We start from the raw sequence: 27782 nt of genomic DNA on the forward strand, positions 1-27782 counted from the left end.
CGGACCGTTCAGCCCCTTTTTACATGGCTTAGAAGCTACTGAGTTGAATTGATTGCTCTCTTGCTGGCTTGGTTCTGCAACCGAAAATACTCTTTCCTTCCTTTTTCCCTCCTTCACTTCCTCTCTCTTTTCTTCCAGCCCTCTCTTCCTCCCCAGGTTTCCTGTCTTGTTAAGTGGGTCAAACAAACAGGACTTTTATTTTCTTCTCTAGCATCATATTGAACCACAGCAGAAAAACCTGAAGGGTGTTAATGTACATTTCTGTTTGACAGCCCACCTCAGCTGAGCACTAGTTTTCTTTGTGGCTGTGAACACATCCCCTGTAGAGAAGGCAAGGATCTCATTAGCACTATCTAACAGATAAAGGTTACCTCTCTGGAGACCTGGATTGCAGGTATTTGGGCTCCCAAATTATTTTATTTTTCTTGATTGCCACTTTGTTAAAACAAAGTTTTTTTTATCCATTTTTATGTATAAAAGAAAAATACTATATCCTTATATATGCCAAAATCATCCAAATTGTTTCACTAGGATACACATCTGTTTTACAACATATTAGGATGAGTATTATTACTGCTTGATGTACATTAAGCCCCGGCAGCTGCTGACACAGTAAAACATCGTCATGAAGAGCACGGTCTATGCTTATTGAATTTACACAACACTCAGTGAGCAAGAAGAGACTCAAGAATGGGGGAGAAAATTCCCAAGGTGTCACCTGGGTCCCCGACCTGTGTCTGACACACATCCAAGGCAGTGGTGGTTAAGAGTCCGCCTGCCAAGGCAGGGGACACGGGTTCGTGCCCCGGTCCGGGAAGATCCCACATGCTGCGGAGCGGCTGGGCCTTTGAGCCATGGCCGCTGAGCCTGCGCGTCCGGAGCCTGTGCTCCACAACGGGAGAGGCCACAATGGTGAGAGGCCCGCGTACCGCAAAAAAAAAAAAAAGACTAGATGCTTCCGCTGCAGGGGGCACAGGTTCGATCGGTCGGGGAGCTAAGATCCAACGTGTCCAAAAAAAAAAAAAAAAATGAGATAACATAGGATAGGCTTGGCTAATCTACACACTGAAGAATTGAATATTGACATATTTGGATCATGGAAGAAAAACGTTCAAGTGTTCACCAGTTATTAATTAGAGACTCAAGCAGGACCCTGGGAACGTGCTTTCCATTTTAAAGCAGGGGGCGTGGTTATGAGATGGGTCGGGCTGGCTTCTTCAGTTCTGCGGTGACCTCCACGTATCTGCCTTTCAGACCCTGGCGCCGGAGGAGGGCATGGCTTTGAACCACACGGCTCCGGCCCTGGATGAGCGCCTGCCGTACTACCTTCGGGAGGGGGATCCCTTTGCTTCCAAACTTTCCTGGGAAGCGGATTTAGTGGCTGGCTTTTACTTAATAATCATTGGTAAGTTTCCTTGCCTTTTCAGTGCAAAGGCTGCATCTAGAAAATTCATGGGCTGCTATGTTAATTTTGCACAAAGATTCCAACACTTGAGTGGCTATTTTGAGATGGAGAGCGGGAGGAAGCAGGAAGAAGGGGAGGGATCACAGAGTTCATACATGTTTCATAGAAACGACTCTATTATCTTTATTATTAGGGATAAATATTCCCTCGATAATCCAAAGAAGTTTTACAGCAAAATAATTTATCTTGAGACTATATTTCATTTTGGTTGCTTTGATAGTAGGCTTGTCTACCGAATGACAAAATTAATGATCATGAGCTCTTATTTAAATAGAATGCTTTTACTTTTTGAAAAATACTTTTGATATAAGGATAAGAGTATAGTCTCAGAATGGACCTTAGAACTCATCTAGTTTAGCCTCTGCTTTTCACAATGGAGAGGACTCTGTCCCAATGCTGTAGTCAGGATGGATACACTGTGTTTACTTCACCTAAAGTCAGGTCCCACCGTGATAGCATCACTAAGTAATTTTGATGAGAGTTGAAAAAAATGTATGAGTAATAAACGGAAGTCAGTTCAGGGTCAAAAGTTTTCCTGCCTGATCCACAGCATGGTACAGCTGCTTCCAGGCTCTGGTATCCAATGTGGTGGCCACGTGTGGCTCCTGAGTCCTTGAACTGTGACTTTTCCAAATTGAGATGTGCTGTAGTATTAAATAGACACCAGATACTGAAAACATAGGACCAGAAAAAATCATGTAAAATAGCTCATTAATAATTTTAAACAATCGACTACATGTCTAACCTATAACATTTGGGGCCTATTAGGTTAAATAAATATATTCTCAAAATTAATTTAGTAATATTTTTACTTTGCTTAATATGACGACCAGAAAAAATTTAAATACATATGTGGCTCACATTTCTGGTTTCCATGACATTTCTATTGGACAGCACTAGTCTAGGTAATTAGATTCAACCACAGTACTTTTCTTACATTGAAAATCGCTGTTTTAAATTTGGGTAACCAGTGTGCAGGTGGGTTATGTCTTTAGGTGTGTCTGCCTTTAATCTTTTCAGTCGTTGGGTCAAGCTTTCTCTGTCTCCTTCTCTCTTTCTCTCCCCCTCCTTCTCTCTCTCTCTTTCTCATCTACTTATTACGGGCTAAGACTTTCATTTAACCTCCTGAAATTAGCCAAACTCATTAGAAAAGTCTGGAGACCCCTCTATGGTCAGTGCTTGAGGCAAAAGGAATCCATGAAATTGAATCAGAAATTCCACTGCAAAGGGATTCCCTGGGTCCTTGGCTTTGTTATTAGTTAATATGGTACTGATTTAAATACTTTTTCTTATCAATGGACCTCCATGTCCTTTCAAACACAAATATATATCGAATGCCTATTCTTTGCCACTGTTTAAGTTGCTGGGAATACAGAAGTGAACAAAATGGGCAAACTACTCTCTCCCCGCACAGGAACTACCTGGTAGTAAAATCCACATTGAATTTTTATTAAACATAAGTACTTTCAATGATCAGAAAAGACAGAAAAATAGACATCTTATAAATTGAATTTGTCGCAATCAATTGCAAGGAATGAATTACAAAGTAGCATCTGTAACCTGACATGTTTCTCCAGATGACACAAAATAGGGAGGACAATTAAGGGGTGAAAAGCTACAATCATATTCAAATGGGAGTGCTGAAGAGGCACCAGATAAAGGGGTCCGAAAAGAGTCCCGGAACAAAGGGAGCTCAGATCACTCAGGGAGTCGGGGGTGGGGCCAAATGTATGTTCCCGAGCAGTCGTTCATTCAGAATGAGGCCAGGGTCAGCTGGTGGGGGCTGGACTCATCCTCGACCCAGTCTTGGGCTTGGTGCTATGTGTGGTTCCCTCCCTCCTGGGGATGTGCCCAGATTCCTTTAAAGGAACCAGAGTGGAATGACATTCTTGGTGAGCTTTCTTAAATACTAGAAGTCTTAGGGAAAACTGGAAGATGAAAAGATAATGTGAGTTTGGAATAGAGGAGAAATAAACTAGAGACCCATTTCCGTCCTCTACTCTTTTACTACAAATACGTAGTTCATTAACGGTCTATATATGAGATTTAAATTTTTTGTATTCATAGAAGAGTCAGGATTTTGGTCATCAAAAAATGTCCCCCTCACTTTAGCTTTTACCTTCTTAATCTTCTTTTCCTTTAACTCTCATTAAAAATAAGTTTGCATTCTCCTCATACTCCCCTACGGGAGATTGCCTGTGGGAATAATCAACATGCAGCTCTTGCAGAGAGTTGACTATTTTTTTGTTAAGCTTTGGGCACTGGGTGAAGCCTTATGAATCATTAGTAAAGATAATTTAAGAAAGGAAAAATAAGAAAATCAATATTCTCAAAAGAGAAGTAAAAAGACAAAGGATGTTTAATGAGCTTTGTGTATCATATGCATAGTTACTGTTTTTTTTAATCTTTTTGGATACAAAGTAGAAGGCATGTGTTTATAATTTTTCTAGCCATGTTTTCACATTATAGTTTCCCAGTGTGCCTTGTTAGCTGGTTTCCTTTAATGCGACATGGGTTTCATTTTAGTTGGTTTAGAATCTCCACCACCTCTTCTATTTTTTTCCTCCTCTGTCTTAAGAAAGCGAAAGAGGTTTTAATGGACCACGAGGCAGCACTGACTCCTGGGATTCAGAATTTCCTAAGACCACAAATGCAGTTAATGCCTGGTGGTTTCATACCATCAGCTGAAACACACATTTTTCCCCCTTGCCCCCCTAAATGAATTGTGGTGGAGAAGTAGAAGTTAAGATAGAAAAATCTGGGTTTCTCCTGTTAATACTCTCCTTATTCCTTACTACTAAAGGCAGCTGTACCAGATTCTCATTTATACACAGCTACACTATGAAGCAAGAATTCCTGAAGAAATCTACTCTACATGTTAAGCTATGGAAGTAGGTGTATTCTTTTCTTAACTAAAGTCAGTAGGGATTGGGTCTTTTTGGATTTAAACTGGGTTTGTAAGAACTTTTGAACAGTATCATTGTAATGTCAAAGCCAGTCATTAATAAAAGGATATATAAAAGTGGGAACACATTTATATCATTGTTGGTAGGTTGGTGGGTTGACAGCTACTTTCTCTCCCTTTGGTGGGAGTGGGAGAGTCCATGTTATCAATTGTCACCCACTTCCCCTTCATACTGAGTCCAGTAGCAGTGGCAGATATCCAGCGTCCATGTCCTCAGGATGCAAAAAAGTCCTGGATGTGTCTCCAGGAGATGACCCTGTCCTTGCAGGGGGTCATGCCAGCCTAATCTGGCCTCTGCTTCTCCTGAATGCTGGTCCCCCCTCAGGAGTCCACAAGAAGAGTGAAAGCACCTCATTTGGTTTGGGTCACTTTGTCTTCAGAATTTATCGATAGCCAAGGGGTTAACCCTTCTCATCAGAGGGGAGGAGTTCTATAAAGCTAATACTCTAAAAATGGCTGAGGAGATGCTGCATCCTGGGGATTAGTCCAAGAACTGACCATGGGGATTCCCACACCCTACTGAGCTTCACTGGGAAATTAGTGGTTCTTTTTCTGGGTAAGTGCCGTTTGACAATCCCTGACTCCTATCCCTTTGGAGGTAAACCATCCCTCGCCTGTCACTCACAACTCATGCTTTTTATTTCATCTTCTTAACTTAGATTTTTATTTAGAATCCTCTCGCTACCCTCTAAATCTATGGTGTCCATTTTTTGAAATTGAGAAGTGTTTCATATCTGAGTGAGCTCTAAATCCTAGTTTTAACGATGGAAATTTATATTTTTCCTTGTAGGGATTCTGTCCACATTTGGAAATGGGTATGTCCTGTATATGTCTTCTAGACGAAAAAAGAAGCTGAAACCTGCGGAAATAATGACTATCAATTTGGCCATCTGTGATCTGGGGATTTCAGGTAACGCAGCCACGCCATTTCTTCTTTGGGGGTTTGAATGCCTCACTGGCTCACAGATCACCCTGCCCCCAGCTTCTTTTGCTCCTCCTTTCACAAATCATCTTTACAGTGTTTGTGGTAAGCCAGCAGACTGTTGTGTGGCTAAAGAGATCATCCATTTAACACAGATGGAGTCCATTCCACGTGCCGGGCATGTTAGATGCTGAGGATACAATTTGAAATGATACATGAGACTTTGGATACCTCACAGTATAGTGGGCTAAATGATTCAGAAAACAGAAACTTACAGACAGGATTTAGATCTCTGTTTTGAGCTCTGTTACATCCCTCACTCGCTTAGGGAAATCTGTTAAAATAAACATCAAGGGGGTAAGGTGTTAAGGGTAAATGATGGGTCAGAAAAGTGAGCCAAGGAAGGGGGAAGGGTTGCCCTTGTAATGACATATTTAAGTGTGGCTTAGGGACTGACTGCAAGTATAGGAAGCTTCTAGTTCAGTGATTCTTGACCTTGGCTGCACAAAAAAGTCACTTGGGGAACTTAAAACCAAAACCAAAACCAAAACAACTCACAGCTGGGTTTCATACCCAGAAATTTTGCTTTTAATTAGTTGAGAATGTTACCTGGGCATCAGGTTATTTAAAATTAGAATTTCCAGGTAAATTTATGTGCAGCCAAAATTTTGAACCACTGGTTTATTTCTTGCTTCTTTGGCCGCTCTGGTAACCCAGCAAGGAGGGATTGGAATAAAATTTCTCTTTAACTGTAATTCATTTTTACAAATATGAACAATTTGGGGTCAGTCACTTCCCTTTACATTCACCTATGAAATTCCAGGGTTGCCTAGATACACTCAAATATGCCTCTGGATCCCCACTTTATGGTTTTAAGTTACTAGAATTAGAGAAATTGAGTTTGAATAGCACACATCAACTCGTCTTTCCACTGGAAATATTTTAGCAGGGTCTCATCCAAAGCATCCCTTCTAAAACGTTTCCCGGTATTTGTTTCTCTCTTCATAAGTGGATTTTTCTGCCACTGCCAATCTCTGAAAACAAGTCTTGGTGATGTGTCTACTTACTGAGTCACTGTTTATTACACAGCAATGGATGTGCTGCCCTCTCACTGAGTTTGGATGATCTTGGTTATTTGGGGAGGCTTTACTCAGTATGGACAGACTGAAGTATCATGACCTCTTTTGGGAAATACACATGCACATTAAGAGGAAAGTGACATATCTGGCCCTTTCTGTGAAAATAGTCGCGATACGCCTCAGAGAATTTGCGAGGCTGCAAAGTGACTGCCATTCTCATTTTGGACACGCGATGGCGGTGTCGCAACATGAATGATGGCTCTCCGGTCAGCTCAACGTGCTGCCCCCTAGTGGTTCTCTCACTGGTACTGAACGTAAAATGCTTGAATGAAACCTGCCATTTCAGTCACGTCCTTCGCTTATAGCCGACTGATGCTTAAGGCTGAATTAGACTAGGCTTAAATAAAAATGTCCTTAATTGGTCAGATACATTGAAAATGCTTTCAACTAAGCAAGTCTGCCGCAGAATTGCATAAACCACCTCATTACTCTGTATATAGCTTTAGAGTAATTCACCAGAAAGCATTTTCTGCCGTGGGTTAGTTTTCTCTGATCAACTCAGATCATTTTTTGCAACCTCTGGTTATCTCTTAAATACATTTTTTCCTTCCAATAAACCTTAAACATTTTTATGTCTTTAAAATTTTTTTTTCTTGCTTCACTGTATTCCATTATAAGCACCTTGAAGAAACACATCCTAGAGACCAGATGTATTTCATCTATACAACTAATATTTATTGTTTAAATATCAATGGCTCTCAATCATGTATATGTATTAGAATCACCTGGGGAGCTAAAACCAATATATTGTGACGGCCCAGCCAGATAAATGAAGTCAGGTAAATTAAATCCAGATAAATTAAATCAGATTATCTGGGGGTTGGAGCTCTGGACACTGATATTTAAAATTAAGCAAAGCAAAGCAAAACAAAACAAAACTCCTCCAGTGATTTTAATGTGCAGCTGGGTTTAGAACCATTCTACCTAGTGGTGGAGGGAGAGATCTTTCCAAGAGGTTCATCAAAACCCTTTGGCATCCTGAAGGTTCTAGATGACATCCCATAGGTTCATCAAAAGCTCCACTCCAGAAAGAAGCCTAAAATACCTTTTGCTGATGGATCCCAGGCACAACAGACACAAATTTTGCTTCATCGGAGTCACATTCAATTGTCTTTTTTGCTGTCTTTAGCACCCACCCAGCAAGACACTCAATCCAAGCTCTGAGTTTGCTGTCTCCCCTGCCTAGAATATTTTCCCTCTAGATGTTTGCTCGAGTCCTCAACCACTGATTTAGCATCTACCTAAACATCACATGTGCAGAGAGGTCTTCCCTGATCTCCTGATATAAAAAAACCATTTCTGTCTATTTCCCTCCTCTGCTTCATTTTTCTTCCTGGAACTCATCATGACCCATCAGTCCATCATACTGTATCTTATATTACAAATTATTTGTTTCTTTTGCCCCCTCTATCTATTAAAAATGAATCTGTTAATCTTAATCTCCACTTTGTCCTCTGGCACCTTGTTGCATCCTGGGCACTAAATAGTTCATTTGTTAAACAAAAAACTAATTCTTTTACACTGGGTTTCCTCACTGACAGTGGGGTGTAGACCCAATAGGACTGGGAAGCTCTGATATGAGGGTGCCCAGTCTAGCCAGTTGGAGTATGAGACCAGCTGTGTAGACCACTAGAGGCGATGTATGTCTAACTTAGAAAAGCACCCAATAAATATGTGTTAATTGACTGAACTAACAGTGTACCAGGTACGGGGCACACCTGGGAGGGGTGGGGAAGGCTGGCACCTGCAGGCTGCCAATGTCAGTTACTTGGTTCTTCTAATGCATTAAGGTTGGGGAGCCCTCTTTTGATAGATGGATCAGATACAGATTTTGGAAAGCTTCCTCAGCCATTTCCTTCAAAGAGGGGGAAGATTGAATGCACAGCTGGATAAGGCGGGTGCAGGGCATGAATTAAAGTAGAAGATTACTTCCTAGAAAGTAAAAAAACAAACAAACAAAATGAACTGATGAAGCCAGAAATCTGGGTCTGGCTGTAAACAAACTGGACCTAATATTTCCAAAAAGAGCTCTCTGTTGTCTGCATGGGATAAAACTCAACAGCGAGTTGAGGTAGGTGAGGTAAATTTTAACTGAAGGGAACTTCCCTTGACAAGTTGCTTGGCACTCTAGTTGTAGGCAAACCGTTCACCATCATCTCTTGCTTCTGTCACCGCTGGGTGTTTGGCTGGATTGGCTGCCGCTGGTACGGATGGGCTGGATTTTTCTTCGGCTGTGGAAGTCTTATAACCATGACTGCTGTCAGCCTGGACCGGTACTTGAAAATCTGCTATTTATCTTATGGTAAGTAGGAAGGTTTCTATTCCCTGAGAGTCAAATCTAGGTGGATTGTCAAAGCGGTACAAGTTTTACCCAGAGGTAATAAGGATTATGAATAACCTCAGAGACCAGGAGTATTTCTACTTATAGCTTATCTTGTTCTAACCTATGTTTAAAGATTTGAACCTGTGTCAATGTAGGTTTCTTTAAATACTACTTTTATAGGAATGTCTGGTGTTTGGCTATGATGCTTTTAAAAGTATCATTTTTCTGTCTAAAGTGTGTAAGCTTTTTACCGTGTTATGCCATACAAGCAAAAGAATGCATTTTATACATTGAAAGGATGTTGGGTCCAAGATGTTTAGCTGGTTCCCCAAGTAGTAAATATAATTATATGGAAAGATGTTCTGGTTCTCCTTTAGCACTCAGGATCCCTATGACTGCAGAGAAGAGGAATTCTCCTCCAGGTTAGAGAGCCGTGCCTGCAGGAAAGGACACACATACAGAAATACCACCCAACATTCTTTTTGTGGTCTTGGTAGGTAGAAAGATGAGTAGCTAAGAGAACTGGCCAGGGGCGAGCCAGCAATAAACAAATTTTCAGAGGCTAAAGATTTTTCTTTAACGATAAAACGATTCTACATGTGAAAAATAAACTTTTCGTACTTTGGCTTCTTGGGGCTCTGGAAATCTATTGAACCCAAAAGAGAAGGATTTGGGCCCCTTAAATTTAATACTGAGAACCAGGTGTAACCAGGGAATAAGATTGGTTCCCACCACAGCTGCTTTGTTTGTTAATCTCAATCAGCTTGATTGTTGTGACCATGGGGACAGACTGTGGCCTGGAGCCTGAAATGGGAAGGATCAAGTTGATGTGACACTCTCAATGGGGTGGAATTTCTCTTTCTATTTTAAAAGTTTACAGTCCTAAATTAAAAACAAACAAACAAACATGCAGGGGGTCAGGGCAGGGGTAGGGTCATGGCCCAATGTCTGCACCATCCAGGCTCACCTTTAAAAAAAAATTGCATCTTTTTCTAAACAGCTTAAAACTTGCAATAGAAATAGCTTGAATCAAAAATTCCAATAAAATACAAAAAATACAATTATAACTATGCTGGATGATTTCAGATTCAATATTTTTCTATAAACTTATTTTTTGGTCATATCAAAATAGATTTTAAATATAGATTTTACAGACAAAGAAGCAAAAGTTCCATTTCCTGAGAATATTTGAGGAATACTAAACCTCGATGTCTCTGCTTTTTAAATATTCTCCTGACTAGGCTTTGGGTCAGTTAAAGAGATGGTGCCGCCCATCCCCAGAATCATTGCAGGGCATAATTCCTATGGGAACTATATATTTTTTCCAGCTTCTTCTAAGGTTGATTCTCGATAGTCTAGTTTCATCATTTGATTTGTCGCACAATTAAACACTCCACACAGTGTCTTGGAATGCTGGAATTAGAAGGTCGCTTGGGGACATGTAGACCTTTTTCCCATGTAATGTGATAAACTGTTTTAAGGCATCCCTGACAGACAGCCACTTGGCCTCTTCTTGAATAATTCCAGTGACCAGTGACGGGGAGCTTACTACTGCACAAGGCAGCCCATTCTCTGATTGGTCTGCTCTCATTGTTACAATGTTATTCCTTATATTAAGACAAAACTGCCTCCCAGTAACCTCCACCCATTGGTCCTAGTTCTGACTGCTGGAGCATCACAGAACCAATCTACTAATCTACTCCCTCCTGTACTTGACAGCCTTTCACCATAACCGAATGTAAGTATAAAACACCTCACTAAGTAACCCTAACCATAAATGCTTCTACGTATGCCTATGCACATTCCTATAAATATATATAATTATTTGTGCCAGTGTCTTCTCCATTATAATGGATAACTGACAGATATTGTGGCTACGTAATTGTTACCCCTATCTGGTGGGTCTGTGAAATTTGCATTTTATGGCACCGTATGTTTGAAAAAATAGAGACAAAGGAAACAATCTGTTATATTTCTTCTTAGCGCCAAATAAGACAAACACAGGAGTAAATACTCGTGTTAGTGCAGTTCTTCATAGTCTGCAAAGGAGGCCTGGCATTGTTCATTTCACCTGTACCAAAATCTGTAAGCAGTATATCTTTATTTTCTCCATTTTACTGATAAGAACACTGACCTCTGGAAAGGTTACATGAAGAGGGTCAAATACTAGAAATGAGAAGCATTAGGCCCTTCTGATTTCCCAGACCTCACATGACACTAAACAGAGGCAGGCCTTGAGTCTGTGCTGAAGAAATCGTTTGGCTTTTATTAAGCATGTTTTGATATTTCTTCTCTGCTACCAAGAAGCAAGGCAGTTAGGGGTTACTTCTCTGGCCCTTTGGGTTTCAGGCAATAACCGGTATGGAGGTAATTTCCCCTGCAGGCTGAAGCCCTAGATCAGGCTGACCTGTCTTAGGTGGTTGTATTGAACTTTTGCAAATGATCACTAGCGCTTTACAGCTTTCCTTAAATGACTGCACTGTTTCTGCCTCTTGGAATTCTCTTTCGGCGAATGGAAACTAGTGCTGAAACACAGAGCTCATTTTTTTTTGTTGTTGTTTTACTGGAAATATTTTCACAGAATTTCTTTTGCAGAACATGATATGATCTACCTAGATTCCCCACTTCTCCATCTATGGCTGTGTGAATGTGACTGTCGTATTAATAACATTGGAAGATTCAAAATCTCCTCTCACCCAGTGGGGTCACCCCATAACGTCACCCCACACAGTCATGACCGTGGCACCAACACCCACTCCACGAGTGCTTAGGTGAGAGGCACACGAGCTTTTAGGAAGAAGCATATTTTAAAGATACGGGCAGTGTCTTATCACTTCTCCCGCAAAGGACTCTACCTTAGATAAACCCTTAACACATGCGTTTTTGGGCTCCATCTTTATATTCTACCAGTTGGCCTCTTGTCCTGGATAGGATCTCAAAGATCATTCCGGATGTTTTCCCAAGATCTTCCACTGTCTTCAGCATCCTCTCATCTTTTTTACTGCCACCTCTCCCCAGCTTTTGTCACTTCCCCCTCCCAAGGCTCCCAGATGCCTAGAGAAAACCTTCCCTGTGAAATCACTTCCAGTTTTATTCTCTTGGAAAAAGGGCCCAAGCTCTGGAACTCTCTTCCCTCCACCCTGCTCTCCCTCCGGCTTCGGTTACTGTGACCACTCCTCCCAGAATCCAATGGATTAACTCTTTGGATGTGGAATTTGACCTATGGAAGGGAGGTATCTGGGCGGAGGGTAGATAACATCCTGCTAATGCTATTCTTCCACCTCCAGGGGTTTGGCTGAAAAGAAAGCACGCCTACATCTGCCTGGCCGTCATCTGGGCCTATGCTTCCTTTTGGACCACCATGCCCTTGGTAGGTCTGGGGGACTACGCACCTGAGCCCTTCGGAACCTCGTGTACCCTGGACTGGTGGTTGGCCCAGGCCTCAGTAGGGGGCCAGATTTTCATCCTGAACATCCTCTTCTTCTGCCTCTTGCTCCCAACGGCTGTGATCGTGTTCTCCTATGTGAAGATCATTGCTAAGGTTAAGTCTTCCTCCAAAGAAGTAGCTCATTTTGACAGTCGGATCCCTAGTAGCCATGTGCTGGAAATGAAACTGACCAAGGTAACTGCAGTCGTAATTTACAAACGTGTTTTCTAATCAGTTAAAACTTCATAGGGCAAAGAGGACAGAGAATGTTGGAGACTGGGAGAACTTCGAATGTCCACTGTTTATGTCCTTATGAACTTTGTTATTATTTATTTAAACCTTTGTAGTATCTCTTCCCTCTGTCTCTATCTTCCTCTCATTTACACACACACACACACACACACACACACACACACACACACACACACACGTCTAATAGCTACCGAATTTATACAATGGATCTACTGGGGGCTTTTTCTTTCTATTGAATAGCATTGCTTCTTAAAATTATTTCACTAATAAGAGTAATAACTTTTATGATTCATAGAATGCCTCACAGTATTTACCGTCCTGTATGGACTTTGATGGACATTTAGGGACATTAACAGAGTAAGAGCTTACCATGTCTGCTTTCCTATGGGAAGCCCATCTTCACACAAGAGCAATTTCTGCAGCATTGGGGCCCTTGGCAAATGCTAGCCTCAGAGTTGGCAGCTCTTCAGATATTGTGGTGTAAGGAAAAGAGCAGACAGTTTGAAAACGGATGAGAGTTTGGATTCTATCACCGACGCTTGCCAGGTTTGTGACCCAGAGATAGATACTTAACTTCTTTGAATCTCTACTTCCTCACTTGTGTAACAGGGACAGTAACATCTATCTCTCTGGGTTGTGGTGGGGATTCAATGAGATAAACATGTTATCCTGTCAACGGCTGCATGGATGATGTTAAAGAAATCATAATTCCTCATGTCTCTTCTAACTTTTAGGAGTTCCGGTAAGGGCTAAGGCAGTGGCCTTTACACTTCCATCACGTTTCACCCTTATATCGAGGAAACAGTTTTCAGCACATACTCTCAAACTGAGTTTTTAATATTAGCACCCCCTAGTTTCCATCTTATATTTGAAAGATAAAAATAAATGTAGATTGAAGTTCTAATCATTCTTCTGGTGTCCCAATCCATCATGTTGACTGATATCCACCTTCCAGTGTCCTCACAGCCTACCCTGGACACAGACCACTGGCCTTAGGGACCAGGAGTAACACAGTTCCCTCCAGAACACAGGTGGATTAGTCCTTACCTACTAAGTCAGGACTTTTGTCCTAGTAATAGTTTTCTCTCCAAATTTCAGATTTTTAGATGTTGTGCAAGGACCTCTTGGTTGCCCAGTGAGAGCTTAGAGGTTCTGGTTCCTTTACTCCCTAAACTCCACATTTGAGTAGAAGAAAGTTTGAAGTTTTCACCACTCTAAATCTATACTGATCACCTAAAAATGGAGCCGTTCTACCTGGACAAATATGCAGCATCAGGAATCATGATCAACTTCTAGCTTACAATTGGCTGTTATGTAGGAAAAATATTTCCATAAATTCAGGATCATGAATTAAGTTCTTCATTTCTAGCTCTTCCTTTAGCTCCTGTCTGTGATGTAAAAAACAAACTAATGCCAATAAATCAATCCAAGTTAAATGTGGATTCCGTTTCATCCAAATCCTATTTGGTACCAAGTACTGTTCTAGGAACTAGGTGAACGCAACCGAGCTAAAAGTGTTTGTGTTCAATAGTTCGTGGAAGTATGCCCAGGGAACCACATGATGACTGTCACATGGGTATGTGATCTCAGTTGCAGTCCTGTAGTGTGGCATGCCATGAAGCTGCCGAGACGTCATATGATGTCCTCTCCTCTTCGCATCCCCCAAGGTTACTGGCCTTGAGACGCTTGGCTGGTCTTAAGCAGTGAGTCTGGGTCCTCCTACCCATGAGGCCCTTCTCCCGTTTCTCTGAGGCAATCACTCATCATCCTCTCTCCTGTTAGTTGAACTCCTTAACTCAGCCCACTCACAGCCAGCTTTTACCAATACCCTAGCATCTGGTTCTTCGTGTATTTCTTGAGGGTGGGCAGCTCGTTAATCAGAGCTTCTAAAGCTCATTATACATACACGGGGAAGCTCAGCATATACCATTTAATTTGATGCGTAGTTTTTTTGTTTGTTTTTATTAAAAAATTTTATTTTATATTGGGGTATAGTTGATTAACAATGTTGTGTTTGTTTCAGGTATAGAGCAAAGTGATTCAGTTATACATATAAATGTATCGATTCTTTTTCAGATTCTTTTCCCATTTAGATTATAGAGTTTTGAGCAGAGTCCCTTGTGCTATACAGTAAGTCCTTGTTGGTTACCTATTTTAAATATAGTGGTGTGTATATGTCAATCCCAAACTTGATGTGTTATCATTCTCCTTGCCCTGCACTGTGTAGACCAAATAGTCAGGCTCACCCAGACCAGATTAACCAAAGCAATGTTAAAGGAAAAGTGTAGGCATACATGTGTATGATTTTACTTTATATGTGTCTTCTAACATGTATTCTCGTTATATTATACATGCTATCTATATTATATGTTACATCTTGGCTTCATTTGTATATATAAAACCTATATTAAAATAACCTAAACATACACTGCTTCTAATTATTGACATTTGTGCAAAATATTTAAGTCAAAATTCAACCTACTTTGAAAAATAGAGCTTTCTATTGTGGCACATTCTGTTCTAAATTTAAACTATTTTCAATTACTAGTTAATTTTGATTTTTTTTGTAGTGAGTAAAAATAAGTAGAAAAACCTTCAGGGGCCTTTTCGTAGTTAGAAGCCTTGTCCTCCATTCAACTACCTCTCAGGATTGGCACTTTGCTTGTTCATCTGTTGCTTCTGATCTTCAGAATGTCCTGGTCTAAAAGCTTATTAAAGGCCACCTCACTGGATTATGGGATCAAAATAATTCATTTCTTTGTGTACTCTAATTATTTCTAGGTAGGTTATTATCTGGGCCTGCATTTTGCCAGTCTGACCTCGTCAACTTAAAAATTGATGTTCCAGCTATAAACCTTTTTCCACATTGTAATTTCCTTCTAATTAATTAAAAAATGGTTTTGCTAGACGTTTATAGCAGGCTGAAATTTCACAGACTACAGAAATTGCAGAGGTGTGCAAAAGCAAAAAAAACGCTACAGAAACCAAAAAAAAAAAAAAGAAAAAGGAAAGAAAAAACCCTTTCTCTTTGTATTCCTATGACTCAGTATAATCTCATTTTTATGCCCGCATTTGACCTTGTAAAACAAACAACATTACCCAATCAGGGTAAATTCAGTTGAATTGGGTTTTCCTCCTCTTCCTAGGCTCTGTGTAAGTTCAGGGAGGTCTTTATAACTCCACGGGACCAGTGGGTGGGGGCATCTGGTTTGGTTGTTGTCGTTTATTGACCCTAGTATTGCTGAGATAGTTAAGGTGTCCTCTGGCCTCAGGCATCCATTGTCATGGGTCACTTTGCATCTTTCTTGTTTCAGCTGTAAGGCCTCTTTAGGCTCACTGGAAATTCCAGGTACTTCCCCATCCTTCTTTGGCAACCCGTTGGGTGGATGTCAAGACCTTGGCTGGCACCCTGGGAAGTGAGGCACAAGCTGTCTGCTTGTGCAAAGGCATTGAGAGTCTATTGTTCCCCCAACCCCTTCCCTGGCCCCCTGTGCTCGGTTCAGTGGAGTATTTTCAGGACAGCTTCTCAAGGTCAGTTACCAGCTCCTCTGATGTCCTCCCTTGCCTTTGGGCTGTAGGCCCTTGACGCACTGTGGGCTCCTGTATCCACGTACGTCCCTTTAATCTGTCCACACTGTACACTTAATGCCTCTAGTGTTGCACATCTCTGGCTGCAGATACTCAAAAATCATTTTTGTCACACTCGAAACCCTCTATTTCAACTATTTCCTCTCTTGTAAGTTTCGAATTTCTGTTTTGAAACTCAGAGGTTGAGAAATGAATGTTTTACTTCTTCGACATTTCTGCTTGTGAAAACCTTCATACCAATGCAGTGGACATCTTGCTGCTGCCATGATGAGGGGGAAGGTGGATGGAGTAACGGGAAGGAAATACCAGAAGTTTCAGTTAATTTTTCCGTATATGACTATGCTGGGCATCTTGGTACTTCATATTTATTCTTTCAGGACACATAGCTCACCTGCAATGTCCCAGGCCTATAGTTAGTATCCAGATCCTGTGGACACCTGGGTTGCTCTTTATTTCTCTTATTTCTACCAGGAAACCTTCCCAATCCCTCCTGCTTTGTTGAAGTCCCTCTGCTATGGGCCACCAGAGTACTTGGCATATCCACTTTTCTGAATGACACATCTTCGTGGCTCTTTTTGCAAGATAGTAGCTGGATGAGGGCAAGTGCTGTTTGCTCTGGTTCCCCAGGGCCCGACACCTGCTAGATGCTTAATCAGGATTACTGGGATGACACATAATTGAATATACTATGTTAACCTAATCACCTTGATCAGTGTTCACTGGTCCCTTGACCCCCAGCTTGAGGCCCTCTGTCCGTTTTATACCTGCAGAGGCATTTTGTTTTGCTGTTCTTTCACATTGACTGTGAAGCCTTTTTAAAACTCATAAACGTAAACCTCTGCTTCCTTCAAAAGACTCCCCTCCAGCATTGCTCATTGAATGTTATTTATCATTGGGGGTTCAGAGGCAGAGAACCCCCATGGGGACTCTGAGAGCAGTTAGTGGGAAAGCAGAACTGTGTTCTTGAACCAATTTATTAATTGCTTTCCTCTGGTTCTTCTTACGTGTTCTTAGCTTCAGTGTTACTTTCCAGAGAAGCGTTCTCCAAATTGAATTCAAGTCCTCCTATTAAAATGTTTCATTGCCGCTTTTACATTTGCCTTGTAGAACTTGTCACAATTTTTAGTTAATTTACAATTACCTACTTACTTCTGTGATTGTTTGTTCCATGTCTGTCTTTACCACTAGTCAATAAGGCCCACAGGGGTAACAGCCATATCTTTCTGTTCACTTTGTGTCCCCAGAACCTAATACAATGCCTCAAACATATACAGATATATTTGAAGGAAAGAATTTCAAAGTTCAGTGCCAGTTTTGCCACTTCCCCACTGAGAAATCTCGCAAAGCTGACATTTGTCATTTGTTTTGGCTGACAGTCGCTGAAACCCTTTCCGGGTCTGAAATTTCCATGTTGAGAAATTGTCAACATTTTATGTCTTGCTGGGGAGCAGCAGGGGAGAAACAATGTTTCTGTGCAAAGATGGCCTCTTGACTTAAAAGATACGCCAAGACAAGTTATTGATTTTCCAAGATTCCCTTGTGGCTAGAGTGCAGCTATGACCCTAGGCTCCAGCTATGGTAGCCTGTCTCAGAAACTAGTGACACCTGGTGAAGGGCAGGGAGATTGCTCCCAAGGACACGGCTACAGCAGCAGGAGTTTGTGTATCAGAACCTGCTCAGGTCATAGTTTTTGGGTATCATTTCTGTCTGCTTGGCCCCAATTCTCAGTTGAGCATTCCCAGTGATGCTCTGTCCTAACCAGTGCATTCCTTTTCTGTCTCACTCAGCTAACGTCCATTTCTGTTGCTTACAACTCAAAACACAGATGCATAGAGTGACATGACCTAATTTGCAGCCTCTCCTTCCAATCACAGCTTTCGCTTGTTTGTGGAGTAGTGGTATTTTAAGATTTGAGAAAACTGCAACTGGGAAGTGCAGAATTCTTCTTTTTCTTCCACTCCTTTAAAAATTTTTTTTAAATTTATTTTTTGGCTGTGTTGGGTCTTCGTTGCGGTGCGCAGGCTTCTCATTGCGGTGGCTTCTCTTGTTGTGGGGCACGGGCTCTAGGCACGTGGGCTTCAGTAGTTGTGGCTCTCGGGCTCAGTAGTTGCGGCATGCGGGCTCTAGAGTGCAGGCTCAGTGGTTGTGGCGCCCGGGCTTAGCTGCTTCTTGGCATGTGGGATCTTCCCTGACCAGGGCTCAAACCCGTGTCCCCTGCATTGGCAGTCAGGTTCTTAACCACTGCACCACCAGGGAGGTCCCTACTCCTTTTCTAAAAAAATATAAATTAATATTTCCTAGCCGGATCACAACCAGGGCACCAAAGCTCTCAGAAATTTTTTCATCAGTGTATGAAGGTGGGTCTGAGACAGTTGGCCTTTGTTGTCATTCTGCTGGTAAAATAGAAGGAAGGAGGAAACTCAAACTAGACGTGTTTGGAGTTGTCACATTACTTAATTTCTTAAAGGTGGTGTGAAAGCGAACTATCGCTACCCCTGTTTCTATATAGATGAGGAAACAGAGGGCCGAGGAAGGTAGGTCACAGCTGTCCAGCTCCCCACCTTCCTCCTTGTCACTGGCAGCATCCCTCAATGACAGGCTGCCCACGCATGGAGGGTCGTAGTCTTACAATTGGCATTTATCATTGCATTGCCAACTTTTATTACCGTTTTCCCCTCTAGTTGGGAACAAATCCGTATACTTGCTGGCTAGAGCCAAGAGAGAAAAACCAAATCTGATCCTGCCTGTGTTCCTGCCAAATGTACGCTCTCTGTAGGCAGGCGGGACCCTCTCCTGCCCTGTCTCTCAATGCACAGATGTGGTGATCTCTCTCCTTGTGACCTTATCTCATCCCAGCCACTGAAATATCTCTATTATCAGTAGTCTAGCTGGTTCTGGAGTGTGATTCAGCCTCATCATTGGTGGGGAATTTATTCCATCTCTTTGGCTCTGATTTTAAGCCTTCACTTCCACATCCAGTCCTCTCCTTATCTATTTCATTATCCAAGGTGGCAGGCAGCTTCAAATGTTGGCTGAAGTCTTACTTGTATCTGGGCAAAGGAGCCTGGTGGAAGGAACTGAAGGGGCAGATCTGAGAGAGAGATTCTGTCTCCCTTACAGTGGTCAGTGGAACTGAAGCAAGATTGGAATCCAAACCTGAATATCTCCATGTCAGACTTCCCCACTATTCCACGCTGCCTCTGCACACAGACGAGATAGGACTTCCCTTTTTGGAAAACTTCTCTGCTGTAATGGTTCAGATGTATTGGGCCCAGAGGCAGCGGCTTATAGAACTTCTTCATCCCTAGTCTATTCTTGCTTTAATTGGTTAATTCACTGGAATTGATCCATTGTGGGCAGTATGGCTTACGTGACGCTTGATGCCAGCTTGAACCGTGTAGCTGAAACGTACCAGTATTTCTTGGTCCTCTGCAGCAAGATATTTTAAAAAATCAGCAGGGTTGCAGACGTGTGAGTCTTTTGTAGAAGCTAAACACGTATTCTATGAATTTCCTCCCACAAAAACTGTCTAGTTTAAGAATTTGAAGTTTTATTCCTTTTCCAGTGAACCAAAAGGCAGCGATAAAAATGAAGCAGTTAAAAAAATAAACAACTTAGAAGAAATTGATGGGTACAGGTGCCTGTATTAGAATTGGTTTAAGGATGTCTGGGAGAGAAATTTTGGAAAATAGAAATGACGACACACTTAGAAATGTGGAAAGTGAAGGACAGAGTGATGGGAAGATTAAACGTGCTCCAACTTGAGTAGAAAGTTTTGGGAAAACTGAATGTCACATGAAAGTTTTGCAAAGTTTTGTAGTCTCTCTTCAAAATAGCTTTAATATTTCAAAGTTTAATATTTTGTGGACTTTAACATGAGAAGCTTGTAGAAAATGACTGTGCCTCATATTAACTTCGTATTCACTTCAAAAACATGAGTAACATTATGCAGTACTTTGAGATCTAAGCTTTTATCCCTCTTTCTGCATTAAACTTGATTTCTAGTCATTCAATTTGAAGTATCTAGCTTTATTCTAATCCCAGAAAAACCACTTAGATTCATTTGCTATGTATTTAAAAACCTTGGTATATTTTAATTCTCTTCTGTCCTTTTAAAAAGGATAAGAAAATGCAAATGTTTTAAGTCCTTAGTGTTCCCCATTATACACTCCCATAAAAAGAGAAAATATGTAAAATGTAGAAAATAGTATGGACTAAGTGCTAATCTATTTTTTGTCAATGACTTTGGCAGCAACACAGAAAACAGCTTTTGAGATACTGTGAAATCATCTTATGACTCACACCAAAGGAGAAAGGATGGAGCTATGTTAAGTTCCCAGACATCGGCTAGAGCAAGCTTTATTTATATCGTTATTGTTTATTTGAGGATTTAGAAAAAAATACGACCCTCGCTGTGAGCTTTGAGGCATCCACTCCATTTACAAACAAAAGTCACACAGACCAAACTAAATGCTGTTTCTCCTGGGTAAGCTTCTGCAGAAAGATGGAAAGGCAAGTAGGCAGGAGAGCTGCATGTGTGCATCAGGCCTCCTCTATAACTGCTGAGCGCAGGTGAGAAGTTTAGCTCAGGACCCTAACTCGGGACTTGAGGACGTGCAGGAGATCTGGGCTCATTTGATTCACCTCTTTGGGATTTAGATTCTCTACTTGCAAAATGGAGCAAAATGGTTACTGTTGAGGTTTTTCTCTGCTGCAGTTAATAGTTAAAGATGATCCTTGAACTTTTGGGGGTAGAACTTTTGAATCTGAGACTTTCAGGTACATTTCTCACGCTTCCTTCTTGACACAGCCCTCACATACGGGGTTCCCAGGGCAAGCACACCCTACTGGCAGGCTGTGCCACAGATCAAGTAGACTGAGGGGTCCGGACCATTTCCCGCATGCAATAGCTCTGTTCCCACAAAAGAATATTCAAATGCACATTCACACAAATGACTTTGTTACGGGAAGAACTCTTCCAATTGAATTTCAAACACAATCCAGTATGTGCAACTATTGTTGCTTTAGCTACTATTAATAAAATATTTGGTGTCTCATCCTCCACACCCGCTTGATGTTGCTGACCTTGAGGCTGGGAGCTGTTAATTTACATTTTACTTCTTAAATTAGGGGATGGGGGCTGTGAAAGGAAGTGGCTCCTGGCCTCAGGTATCTCCAGCCTCTCATCCTCCCAGGCCTTTAGGTAACTCAAAAGGAAGGCTGACTTTTCCTAAAACTGCCTTTATAAAATCCCAGGGTGGGTCTGACTATGCTCGTTCTAGTCATGTGTCCAACCCCGCCCCTAGGATTGTAGCCAGGGGCATGCAGTCCTCTGGTCAGACTTGGTCTTGTGATTGCTGAGATGCCAACTCCATAAGAGTATACAGGGCAGAAGGGTTGCTGGCAATGCTATCCAAAGGTATACTGGGAAGAGGAAAATAAACACAAACAAACAACACCAGATCTTCATCACACAGAGGGCAAATCTGAATACAGTTTCATTATTTATCTTACTGAAAAAAGAATCTAGTAGATAATGGTATTAAGGATGCTTTGAAGTGAGTTCACGCTCTCTCAACCTGGGCTTAAAATAGCTCGCATTTAAAAGAAAACTGGAAGCTTGGACTTCCTTTGCAAATCTCGGTACTCTAATTAAGACCCCTTTTGTTTCTTGTTCATACAGTCGCCTAAACAAACCTGCTCGGAATGGAAAGTCTAGGTGTGCCGGCACGGTGTCTGCTTTGTTCATTCCTTTATCCTCAACACAAACACGTAGGAGATGCTCAGTCACGCTTGCTGGTTGAATGAATAAACAATGACTTTTCTGCCTCCGATTTCTCCCAGCTGCATTTTATTTTACAGGTTAATCTTCCTAAACGGGACTCTCCTGTGTCTCCTGCTCAAAAACCTACTGGTGCTTTCAGGCATATGGAATTAAGGGCAAGCTCAGTAATATGTTATACAGAACCCTGAATACGTGGATGTTATCTTTCTTTCCAGGCTCGTCTCCCTTAGTTGCTTTCTCATACATCAAAGTGAATTGCTTACTAGTCCCTATACAAACCTCACACATACCTGTCTCTACCTTTGCTTGTGCTGGTCTCACTCGCCTTTATTTCCATTTGCCAGTGGGTAGGTTATACGTCACATTCCTCCTGAGACTGTTCTTACTTTGCTCCATAGCAGGTAATTTTGTCTTCCTCTGAGCTGGCACTTAAACCATGTTCAGCTTTGTCACGTAGTTGTTTGTGCTCCCGAGGGATACAACCCAGGCACGGAGGTGTGCGGGTGTCTCCAGAGCACTTACACAGTGTCTCACGCAAAGCACTTGCTAAAAAAAGATTTGTTGAATTCAAGTGGGATAATCTATAGGGTCAGACTACATTCTTTTTTTCAAAATAAATTTATTTATTTATTTATTTTTGGCTGCGTTAGGTCTTCGTTGCTGCACGCGGGCTCTCTCTAGTCGCGGCGAGCGGGGGCTACTCTTCGTTGCGGTGCGCGGGCTTCTCACTGCGGTGGCTTCTCTTGTTGGGGAGAACAGGCTCTAGGCACACGGGCTTCAGTAGTTGTGGCACGTGGGCTCAGTAGTTGTGGTGCACGGGTTTAGTTGCTCTGCGGCATGTGGGATCTTCCTGGACCAGGGCTCAAACCCGTGTCCCCTGCCTTGGCAGGTGGATTCTTAACCACTGTGCCACCAGGGAAGTCCCAGACTACATTCTTAAAGAGACTGAATGGCAGATGGTGAGAAACTAGTCAGGGTGCTTCGAACCCTATCTCTAACTATTCTTTGGTCTGAAAGTTAAGAGGCTTCTAAAGGTAAATATAATTTGGTGAGAGAGAAAAGCACTTTCTGGAAAAGTCTCATTTTATACAACTGTGTCACTTTGGTTCAAGCTCGATGACTCCCTTTTGCTTTGTAGCTAGTGAATTTCCACCATCTGAGCCTCAAACTTGAGCCAAAGGAAATTACATTTCATAGAAATCTCTGAAGAAGCTTCCTATTAGAATTTCAAACAAAGGCAGAGTTTCTAAGTCTCCTGAGGCAAATGAGGGCGATTTAAAATTTCATCAAGGTGTACATATTCTCCATCTAGTTTTTAAATGAATGTGGGTTGAGAAGTCTGGAAATTTCCGGCTCACAGATGTCCTTTTAGCATGATTTTCCTGCTCCACGTAGGCACAATCTGACACCTTTTATAGGGTTAAACTTCGGGTCTTTGGGTACATTCAAATTCTGGAGTGGAGAACGGATAAGATGTGGTGAATGGGATAAGAATTGTCATAACTTCTTCTGGCTGAACATCTCAGAGATCCATATGAAATGATTCCTACTGGCAAGATAAATGAACACATGTTAGACAGACTTTTTTGGGTGTAAATAGGCTGCCTGATCCTCTCCCCCACACCCATCGTTTCCACCAAGTACCTCGATTTTGTTCTCTGTCGCTTTCCCTTACCAGGTAGCGATGTTGATTTGTGCTGGCTTCCTGATCGCCTGGATTCCTTACGCAGTGGTCTCCGTGTGGTCAGCTTTTGGAAGGCCGGACTCCATCCCCATACAACTCTCCGTGGTGCCAACCCTCCTGGCAAAATCAGCAGCAGTGTACAACCCCATCATTTACCAGGTCATCGATTACAAATTTGCCTGTTGCCAAACTGGTGGCTTGAAGGCCACCAAGAAGAAATCTTTGGAAGACTTCAGGTAAAATTTCTGAAGCTGCAAATGAGTGATACCCTCTTTGTTTCAAAATCCCGTGGGGTTCAAGCCACTGGGAGTGCTGCCTTCTTAGGGTTAGAGCTCATCACTTAGGATTACTGCTAGGAGGATTTTACTTTCTGTTCACCAGAATTCCTGAAATCAAGTAATCAGATATATAGGAGTTGGACAACAGGAGTAGAGGGCGGGAAAAGTGATTCTGCTTTTTGTTGTAGAGCAGCCAAGATACGGAGGCATGACCATTTGAACATCCACCCTGTATCGCTCTTATGTGGAACCAAATCCACTTCACTCCAAGAGTTACTGTGCCACATGGCATTGATCCAAAATTAGGTTTTCACAACAGAAAAGATTCTCTTGTTTGGGACATTTCTACCATTAGCTAAGATATAGGATTTGGACAGGCAAAGGAAGGGGAGAAGGGGAGATGACGTTTTTACTCTCTGCCAGTTTCTTTATTTTCACAGCAAGACCCATATTATTTCTTCTCTTTGTCAGTTGAGGAAATGGAGGTTCAAGCAAGGTGAAGGTCTGCTGGGTTTCAAAACTCAAGCATGTTGACCCATAACTATATCTACTTGCTTTAAACTGATCTTCATTCGAGTTCAAACACATTCTAAAAGATCTACAGTTTTAATGTTAGCGCTTATCACCATTTTATGCTATGACTACTGTGTTGCTTTTAATTATCCCATTTTCTGAAAAGATCCCTGCCATAGGATAATAAAAAATTAAACAGAATAAAAAGATCTACATTTTTATACTTCCTTCCCCCACATTTTGTGATTTTGATGTCCTGTTTTACATCTTCTGCTACACAATGAACACGTGAGTTTGGGGATCCAGCACCATTTTTCCTAAAGACCCGAAAGGCTCAGGGTGAGTCAAGAGTGGAGGGTGATTGGTCGTGTTCTGTATCCACTCAGGGACAGTCTTAGTAGAATGTGGAACAGGCACCAAGTTCCTGGTCTGAGGTGAGGGGTATTGAACGGCCCCTTAATTCTTACTCACTTGAAGTCTAGATATTTTTCAATGCTATTTTCCTTGAGTAAGTAGGGAACAGAGGAAAAGGTAGAATTAACTATGAGAAGATGTGGGTTTTTTTTTTTTAAACATCTTTATTGGAGTATAATTGCTTTACAGTGGTGTGTTAGTTTCAGCTTTGTAACAAAGTGAATCAGTTGTACATATACATATGTTCCCATATCTCTTCCCGCTTGCGTCTCCCTCCCACCCTCCCTATCCCACCCCTCTAGGTGGTCACAAAGCACCGAGCTGATCTCCCTGTGCTATGCGGCTGCTTCCCACTAGCTATCTACCTTACGTTTGGTAGTGTATATATGTCCATGCCACTCCGAAGTGAGAGAAGATGTGGGTTTTGACCTTGTTCTTTCACCGTGCTCGGGCAAGTGACAAATCTCTTGACCTTGAGTTTCCTCAGCATGTCGGTACAGCAGCAGCAAAAAAAAAAGATAAAACAGGCACAAAATGAAAGGTAGTGCTGTCGCTGTTGCTGTGGTCCAGGGGAAGAAACACACAACTTGGAGGTAGGAGACCAGAGTTTAACGTCGATTTTGCTGTTTACAGTAGCTCTATATCTTTGGGAAAATGAACCACTCAGAGCCTAGGACTGGGATGAGCTGAGGGCAAAGCCCATCTTCCAAGCCGTAATAATTACACAAAATGCCCAGGTGAAAAGGGCTAGGTGACAACTGTTAGTGTTCTTTTTTCCACATTGTTGGTGGTTATTACCATCTCTGTTGAATTGACTAGCTAAATTCAAATGCTAAAATGCATCTATTTTGGACGTAATAACACTTTGCCCTTATCAGCTATTAATACTCTATTATGGGGCTTCCCTGGTGGCGCAGTGGTTGAGAGTCTGTCTGCCGATGCAGGGGACACGGGTTCGTTTCCCGGTCCGGGAAGATCTCACAAGCCGCGGAGCGGCTGGGCCCGTGAGCCATGGCCGCTGAGCCTGCGCGTCCGGAACCTGTGCTCCACAGCGGGAGAGGCCACAACAGTGAGAGGCCCGTGTACCACACACAAAAAAAACAAACAAAAAACCACAACTCTATTATGAATGCAGGTAGGGAGAACACTTGTAATGGAGCAGCTGAGGGAGAAAATAGTGAGGCACTTTTTCATCTGAAGGAGATGGGAATTTGGCAGGAATGACTGAAGACAAATTTCACTCACCTGATAATTTGGCTTCAGACTGACTCTGTGTTCTGTATATTTGCTCACAAGTGTGAGTAGCACGTAAATATTCAACACTCCACAATACAAAGAGAAAAAAAATTATGTGGAAGAAAATGACTTAGGGCCACAAAGCTTTGGAAAAATCAGTCAGGCAAGGGACAATTCGGTTCACCTGCTCCGATTAGCCATTTATATGAAACAGAGCAATTGCTTTGCCTAACGAAAGCAAGGGCTGCTTCCTTACTCCAGAGCTTCAGCTTTTGGTGGAAAAAGCAGGCGGTGGTGATGAAGCAGGGTGGAGGCCTTGGATTCTAGAGGTTGAAGCATCTTCAGAGAAGAAATGTTGAAAAGGTGTGATGAGTTGCAGATTCTAGAAGGATCTATTTTGGGGGAGAGCCAGAAGGCTGAGCAGTGGCCACTTTTTAGCTTTCCAAAGAAGACAGACAAACAAGAAGAACCGTATTTATCTTTGCTGCTATCAAAAAGCTAAGAAAATAGGTAATGTGGAGGTCCATAGAGTGAGGTGTAGTCATAGGAAGCCAGTTCAGAGTGGTTAATGTACTACCAGAACAATTCAATTGAATTAAACTGGATTCATTTTATCCTTGGTCTTTCATTTTCTGAGCTCTGAAATGTACTACGCATAATGGGAGACCCTCTTGGGAAATAGTTTGAATTCAAATAAAAAAGCTAATGTGTTTGAATATGAGATTGTTGAAATAAATTTTGAGTAACTTTAACGGTTCATTAAAAGTTAACTCATTTTTTCCCCCCTTGAATTGAGTCCCCTGAGATTTGGGTAGAAGCTGATGAACTGAAGGAAAAAAATGTGGCCAAGAGCCCTTTTTGAAGTTTTATTATTCACTACACTATATTATCCGGAAGTAGTCTCCCATATTTTGTAAACAGTGTTTCCGCACCCTGGCTGTGTATTAGAGACACGCAGGGAAATTTGAAAAAATACCGCTCTCTGGACCCCATCTGCAGAAATTTGGATTTAATTGGTCTGGATTAGACCTGAGCATCGGTTGTTTGGTTGGTTATCTCTCCCAGATGATTCACATACACAGCCATGGTTGAAAGCCAGCGAACCAGAGTCTGGGAAAGGAAGACATTGACATTGCAGCACGTGGAGTCATAGGCCTTTTACCCCATCTACCTCAAGACCAATGAGGCCACCCATCACCAGTGACAGGTGACCCAGACTTCAGATGCAAGGCCAATCTTAGGTGGAATAGAAATGTTCAAAAGAGCTGGTGGTGCATAGTGAAGGCCTGAGGCATTCCACATTCCTAGTATTTTAGTAAAGATAAAGAACAAAGAAGAACAAAGCCCCAGACTCTGGCATTGCTTGTAATCAAGCCTCCTCTGACCACATTAGTTGGGTGAGTCACAGGGCCCAACTGAGTGGTAGGTTGGTGTGCAGAGAATTTTGTCCTAGAGGACAGGAAACGCACTAGGGCACAGGAAATGTGCTCTAAACCAGTGGCTTGTTTTTGGAAAGCTCTGCCCAAGGAATTTCTTGACTTTGAATATTCTAAATTGAATTATTATTTTCCAACTCTTTCTAATTCAAGTTTTGTGCATATAATCTTCATGGTACTCAAGTTTGACATGCTATACATATATGTCTTTGTGTATGTATCTGTGTGTGTATGTACATATATAGTGTATTATATATATATTAAATTGCATCTTTCTTCTCCTATATCCAGGCTGCACACGGTAACCACAGTCAGGAAGTCTTCTGCTGTGCTGGAAATCCATCAAGAGGTATGA

The 27782-nt window shown here is 41.9% G+C and overlaps 1 protein-coding gene across 1 annotated transcript; it reads left to right on the forward strand.

Annotated features, from left to right (window-relative positions):
• Nucleotides 1–1275: 1275 nt before the first annotated feature.
• Nucleotides 1276–27782, forward strand: OPN5 (opsin 5). The gene is made up of 6 exons (XM_032650159.1): nucleotides 1276–1405; nucleotides 5221–5340; nucleotides 8623–8793; nucleotides 12102–12436; nucleotides 23545–23786; nucleotides 27719–27782. The coding sequence occupies exons 1-6, from the start codon at nucleotides 1276–1278 to the stop codon at nucleotides 27780–27782; spliced, it is 1062 nt and encodes a 353-aa protein (XP_032506050.1).

Source organism: Phocoena sinus, chromosome 11 (genome assembly GCF_008692025.1).
Source record: "Phocoena sinus isolate mPhoSin1 chromosome 11, mPhoSin1.pri, whole genome shotgun sequence".
Lineage (NCBI taxonomy): Eukaryota > Metazoa > Chordata > Mammalia > Artiodactyla > Phocoenidae > Phocoena > Phocoena sinus.